Source organism: Quercus suber, unplaced genomic scaffold (genome assembly GCF_002906115.3).
Source record: "Quercus suber isolate HL8 unplaced genomic scaffold, Cork oak 2.0 scaffold_478, whole genome shotgun sequence".
NCBI classification, from domain to species: domain Eukaryota; kingdom Viridiplantae; phylum Streptophyta; class Magnoliopsida; order Fagales; family Fagaceae; genus Quercus; species Quercus suber.
In genome coordinates, this window is record NW_027069929.1 from 116367 (window position 1) to 123013 (window position 6647).

Below are 6647 nucleotides of genomic sequence, written 5' to 3' on the forward strand. Positions count from 1 at the left end.
CCAATTAGATTGATTAAAATATATATATATATATATATTTGGTAGTTTTCTTTTCAAATATTCTTGAAAATAAGGTAGGGATATAATTGGAATATTAGTAAATTAATAACTTTTATTTTTGGAAATAGGACGATATTTTGGAACATCCTAATATGGAATAGAGGACAAACAAACTGGGATCGAGGGAGTAGAAGTTTTGATGTTAAGTGTACGGTAAAGTGATGTGCTAAATACTATAAAGTTAATTTTTGAGATGCTATATGCTAAATTTTTATAATCTTTGATAAGAATGCTCTAAGGTACAAGCACATATGGGTATAAAATGCAAAGTCATAATAAGGTTCTTATGATAATTTTAATTTTTTTGTAAAAGAAATTGAAATATATTATCTTTCAGAATTCAACTATTGTCTCGTTCTTGTTTGGTTGACAGATAAGATTAATCCTAAAACAATATTGTTCTTTTCCAATATAATTTTGTTTTCTAAGAAATATTTGGGAAGATCTAATCTATTTGATTTCGTGTCTAAACTATGAAAAAACTTCAACACTATATCAAATACACGTTATGAAGAGAAATCAAATCAGGGGAAAAGGCAAGAATATCCCACGTGCCGTGGTAGTTGTTGGTTCTAGAAAACCATTAAGGGTTTGTTTGTATAGAACTTATTTTACTGAAACTAAAAATTGAAAACTGAAAATACTGTAGCAAAATAATTTTTAAATGTGTAAATAGTGTTATAGGACTCAATTTTAATGAAAAAATTGCTGAAAAGTGAAATTTGTAGGTCCCGTACACTGTTCACAAGGCCTATAGAACAGATAAAAATGCTGAAAAGTCAACAAAATACGGAAACTGTTCATAAACAGTAGCCGTTTGTCCCTCAAACGTGTGCGCAGCAGCAGAAAAAAAAAAAAAAAAAACCAAAATAGGAAAACCCAGACGCTGAATAATTGCTATCCAAACCCACACTAAATCTAACAATTAACCATTAAAAAGTATTTAGTAACTACCAATTAAGATAAGATCAACAATATAAGCCAAACATTGGTATATTGCACATCCCCGACGGCTGAACATTTCATTACTGATCAGCACAGAGTCAACATTCGTGGGAGCTTCAGACATTTCAATTTTTTAATATACAATCACCATAAGGTTTATTTGTGGGTAGACCAAAGAAACATTATTTTTGATAAGATCGGATCGGACCAAAGCAACATTAAAACCGCACAATGAAATTGAAGAGGTCCCATTTGATTGGTTTTCAAACTATATATGTAGTGCACGACAAGTAGTGGTTAAAGAATGGTTCGTTCGTCCATTAGATAAAAAAATGTGTTAATTACAGTTGAAGAATTACCAAGTCTTATATGCTCCGTTTGTGCAAAAACATGCATAGACCGCTTCAGTGACTCCTCTCAATAAATAGACATTCCCATATGCATTGTTTTTCATCCCTCACCCAAGCAAGAATACGCAAAATACTACACAACAAGAGTGAACTCAAATATGATGAAAGTTGTAATTGTGGCCATTTTGGCTTTGGCAACCTCCCTTGTTTCAGCGGATGACCCTAGTCCTTTGCAAGACTTTTGTGTTGGAATGAACAACACCGATTCTGCTGGTATGTACATGCATGCACTCTCCCCATTATTACCAATACATACGTAGTATTATTATCATCATCTGCGTTTTTTCGAGATCATTATAATGAAGTTCTACACATTAATGAAATTATGCCCGATTGTTATTTCATCTGCATTAGATTTTTTTTTTTTTTTTTCCTACATGACTTGCTATTGTCCATTGTTACAGAACTGTCTTATTCGTGACAATAACAAACTTTTCTTTGTGTAGTATTTGTGAATGGAGAATTTTGCAAGGACCCAGCAACTGTCATAGCCAACGACTTTTTCTTCTGTGGACTCAATATTCCTGGAAACACTGCAAATAAACTTGGATCAAGTGTCAATCTTGTGGACGTCAACAAATTTCCAGGCCTAAACACTCTAGGCACATCTTTGGCTCGCATTGACTTTGCACCATATGGCCTGAATCCTCCTCACACTCACCCTCGCGGCACTGAGCTTTTGGTAGTCATAGAGGGTACTCTCTTAGTTGGATTTGTCACATCCAACCCAAACAAACTCTTCACCAAAGTTTTGAACAAGGGAGACATCTTTGTATTTCCAATTGGTCTGATTCACTTCCAATTCAACATTGGGGAGACCAATGCTGTGTCCTTTTCTGCTTTCAGTAGTCAAAATCCTGGACTAATTGTCATAGCAAACGCAGTCTTTGGATCAGATCCTCCCATCAATCTCGATGTTCTCATCAAGGCCTTCCAATTGGACAAGAGTGTAGTTGATTATCTTGAAAAACAATTCTAGTCATTCTACAATTTGGATAAATACATATGTAATAGGGAAGGCGAACCACTAGATAGTTTGAATAAAGTTTGCCTAGTTTCCCCTACTATAATGTCATAAAAATAATTTTATTTTCAAATAAAATGGTTTCTTCTTTGTTTCTTTATTTTTGTGTGTGTCATTGTGTCATGGCAAATGTAGTGCAATTAGTGCATGGATAAATCCTGATTACGCCTTGGATCCGTAAAGTTTTGAAATTACAAGCACCTAACTATTAAATATTAAAAAAAAAAATCTAAATTTTTATTTAAAATAGATAGAGATTTTAGTTTCATTTATACAAATGGGAGGATAAATTTAGGGTTTAGTAGTACCTATTCTATGTCTAACATTCCTAGAGGTAATATTGATGCAACATTTTTGCGGGTTGAAACGTAAGAGTATTGAAATTCTACACCACTATGTACTCATACCAGGCTAACATGGGAAAAAAATTATACAAGAGGGAAACATAATACTTAAGGAGTTAGATATTGTAAAAGGGGCAAGGCAACACTAGTGAGTTCTCCCCTAACAACTCACGTGAAACTAAGTTCCAAGCATATTCCTACATGTGAGAAAGTAAAGGAAGAAATGAAGAAAGCGCGTTATGCCTAAAGATGTAGTTTAATGCATTTCATGGTGTAAATGTAGCCTGATTAGCTCATGTTAATGGAATTAGCAATTGTTTTCTGTCCAATCCTAAAAAATGAAATTGAGCAACCGCGAAATAGATTCTCAGGTATCTTGGAGGAGTGTTTTTGTGCATTGGAAATAGTAAACACGTGCTTAATAGGTTCACAAATGTATATATCACTGATGATATTTATTCTTGAAAGTCTGCTTCAAGATGCTGAAGCTTTAAACAAGGAACATGATTCTCTCTATTTCAAGTCTTCTCTAATTCTTCTAATTTATGATTAAGCTTTAATTTTATGGTTCCAATGATGTATAGTCTGCACACCATTTTAAATTTTAAATGACGTGTCAGTTTATACATCTTTAAAATTGTAGAATATAGTCTGAATCATGTTACAGATCAATTTCAAATGGTGGTGATTATTTAGATGGATTAGTGTCAAGAAAGTTATTATTTCAGTCCTCATTGGTCCTTTCTGTCCATGTTGGTCTACTTCAGCCCAGTTTGGTCCATTCAGTCCATACGGTCCAGTTTTGTCCAATTTATTGTTCCAGGTCAGTCCATTCGGTCCATTTTGTACTAATTTAGACTTAAATTAATTCTTTTTGTTGGTTGCCTTTTGATTTGAGGCTCATATTTTTATTTTTGATTGAAAAGTATGAAATTTTATTCTATTTGGGTCAAACTTTTTAGTTTTGGGCTAAAAAAATACAAACAAAAGAGACAATAGAAATTAGAGAAGTGAGCCCTAAAAAAGCAATAAAAATAATAAACATTCTCAAAATTACCTTAAAATTCAAATGTGTTCCATGGAATGGGTGTACATTCTTTTGAATAATTTGTCCACCGATTATGGTATATTTAAAAATAAAAAATAAAAAAAATAAAAAAATAAAAAGCCATTTTAATAACATCTTCGTTTATATAAAAGACAAAGTTTAGCTACAAAATTGGTTGTGGCCTAAGGCTACAACCTTACTTAATATCATTAATATTACTACATATTTCAAAATTTTAACCATTGGATTGCATGTTCTTTATGCTCTTAATACCCATGTCAAATTTTGTGCCAATTGAATATTATTTGCTTTATAATCTATAAGATCATATTTGTGGGTACTTGTGGACCGATGAGGGAGCTAATGGGTCGTAATATGGGCCCGAGAACCGAGGAGGATGTTGAGGGGTCACAATAATGATGTGAAGGTATTGTAAGTCATGGGCCCAAGGGAAGAAGCTGCCCAAGGAGGGGAAGTTAGGATCTGAAGAGAGTGGATGATAGTGGGAAATAAGGAGGCTTTAGGCTCAGACTAGCCTATTGCATCCGCATTATTTAAGGCGAATAGCTTTATCAGCCGCATTAATGAGGAGGTGACTTGAGCAGTATAAGCCACAGCTAAATAGGTTCCTACCATCATATTCTCAAATGTGAAAGGTAACATGTGTCGAAACAGGAGGAGGTTGAGGTAGAAATGAATGGTGTAGATGTGATGGAATGGGGCTATATAAGGAAAGGAAAGGGCGTCGAAAAAAGGGGGAAAAATGTGGTGGATGAGAGAAGAACAGGGAATAGTGTTACTTTCCATTCAAATTCTGCCTTCTCAGGAGCCTTTGTGTAAAGCTTGATGCTTATTCATTTCTTGAACACAAGTTAGTGTCTTCTAGCAGAGCCCATTGTTGTTATTCTTTCCCATCTCTTACAAACATCATTGATTTGGGCCAACCTTGAGTGGAACATCTCACTATTCTAAGTGGGCTTGGGCCCTAACTCTCTTTTTTGGTCCTTACAATTGGCGCCATCTATAAGAAACAACAAGTGCTTGAGGATCTGCCCCGAACATTGATGGCTAACAAAGGCCAAGGTAAGGAGGAGTCATTAACTTGAAGCGTAGGAGAGACAGGCAACATACCCCAAGTATTGTGGTAGGGTCTTATCGCACTAAACGTATTGAGCAAAATCGTCCCAAGTCCAGGGATCAAGCCTCACCTGAATAGGAGACGATACTATTGCAATGGGAGGTTGATCGTTTGCGCAAAAAGTTAAGGTACAAAAAGCATGATAGGAGGAGCCCATCCTCCCCATCAAGTAAAGGCTCAAAGGAAAGCTGTGACCTATCATAACGGTGTAGGTCTAGAACTCTGCCTAGCGAAACCTACCCAGCCTCCTCATGTTGGGACAAGCTAGAAAAAAGCAACAACATATGTGAAATAGGCCTTCTCATCACACCAAGGGAAATGACGCCATGAGTAAAGCCCTACAGCAGATTTCTATGTCCCCTTTCGTCAGGAGGATTAACAAGGCTAAACTCCCTCACTGTTTCTCCCCGCCAACATTCACCATATATAATAGAAGGACTGACCCTATGGAGCATGTCAGCCATTTCAATCAGAAGATGGTCGTTCATGCCTGCAACGAGGCCTTTATATGCAAGGTGTTCCCTTCTAGTCTTGGGCCTGTCGCCATGCGTTGGTTTGACGTGTTGGATGAGGGGTCAATAGGGTCCTTTGAAAAACTGACTAGGGCATTCAGCGCTAGATTCATAACCTACAATAAGGTCCTTAGACCATTGGATGCTCTACTATCTATGGCCATGAGGGAAGGGGAGACCCTCAAAAGCTACTCGGACCGGCATTGGGAGATGTACAATGAAGTGGACGAAGACTTTGAAGATGTGGCAGTAAGGACCTTCAAGGTCGGTCTCCCGACCGAGCATGACCTGAGAAAATCATTGATAATGAAGTCTGCCTCGAACATGCGCCAGCTTATGGATCACATAGACAAGTACAAGAGATTAGAAGATGAGCAAATGCAGGGGAAAGGGAAGGCTAAAGTATTCCTCGAGAAAAGGGATCCTCGAGGAGGAGGATACCATAATGACTGACCTCGAAGAGACTTCCCTAGCCATATGGCATCCGTGGGAGTTCAAATGATCAATTCACTGTTCAAGGAGCTGGTACACCAAATACTAGAGAAGATAAGAAACGAACCATTTTTCAAGTGGCCCAACAGGATGGGTGGGGATCTGTCCAAGAGAAACCAAAACCTCTATTGCCATTACCATAAGGACAAGGGCCACACAACCGAGGACTGTAGGACTCTTCGGGATCACCTCAATCACAATTGGAAAGATCAAGGAAACTTGATTATTTCTTACATTAGCTTGTGGAACAGGTCGGACACTCAGGGAGCGGGGTACATAGAAACGACAATCCTTGGCCAGCATTGGGCACCATTAATATGATCCTGGGTAGGTCAGGAGGGGACATCAAGCTAAATCCTCGAGTCATAGCCGTGGAGGGAGGCACTGACCTGGAGACTAGATGTTAGACTCACAAAAAAGCAAGGGGGACAGTCCCCCCTAACTTGAGTTTTTTTGAGAAGGACAAGTGAGGAACCCTTCAATTGCATGATGACGCCCTGGTGGTTACTGTAAGGATCAAGGGCTATGATGTCAAGAAGGTACTAGTTAACCAAGGAAGCTAGGCTGAGATAATGTACCTGGACTTGTACCAGGGGCTGAACTTGAGGCCCGAGGACCTAGATACGTGTATTTCTCCACTAATGGGCTTCGATGGCAAAATGGTAGTCCCTTGA

At 37.6% G+C, this 6647-nt stretch overlaps 1 protein-coding gene and 1 pseudogene across 1 annotated transcript; both read left to right on the forward strand.

The window, feature by feature from the left end:
- Positions 1-1440: 1440 nt before the first annotated feature.
- LOC112010060 (germin-like protein subfamily 1 member 7) lies at positions 1441-2539 on the forward strand. The gene is made up of 2 exons (XM_024042401.2): positions 1441-1628; positions 1862-2539. The coding sequence occupies exons 1-2, from the start codon at positions 1514-1516 to the stop codon at positions 2392-2394; spliced, it is 648 nt and encodes a 215-aa protein (XP_023898169.1). The 5' UTR covers positions 1441-1513; the 3' UTR covers positions 2395-2539.
- Positions 2540-5295: 2756 nt separating this feature from the next.
- On the forward strand, positions 5296-6647 carry LOC112010048 (uncharacterized; annotated as a pseudogene).

What these genes read in the sequence shown, in the direction of transcription:
- LOC112010060 (XM_024042401.2), top strand. Translation starts at nt 1,514, where the DNA reads ATGATGAAAGTTGTAATTGTGGCCATTTTGGCTTTGGCAACCTCCCTT. An exon ending in GAACAACACCGATTCTGCTG is followed by an intron (nt 1,629 to 1,861) that starts GTATGTACATGC and finishes TTCTTTGTGTAG; the next exon opens with TATTTGTGAATGGAGAATTT.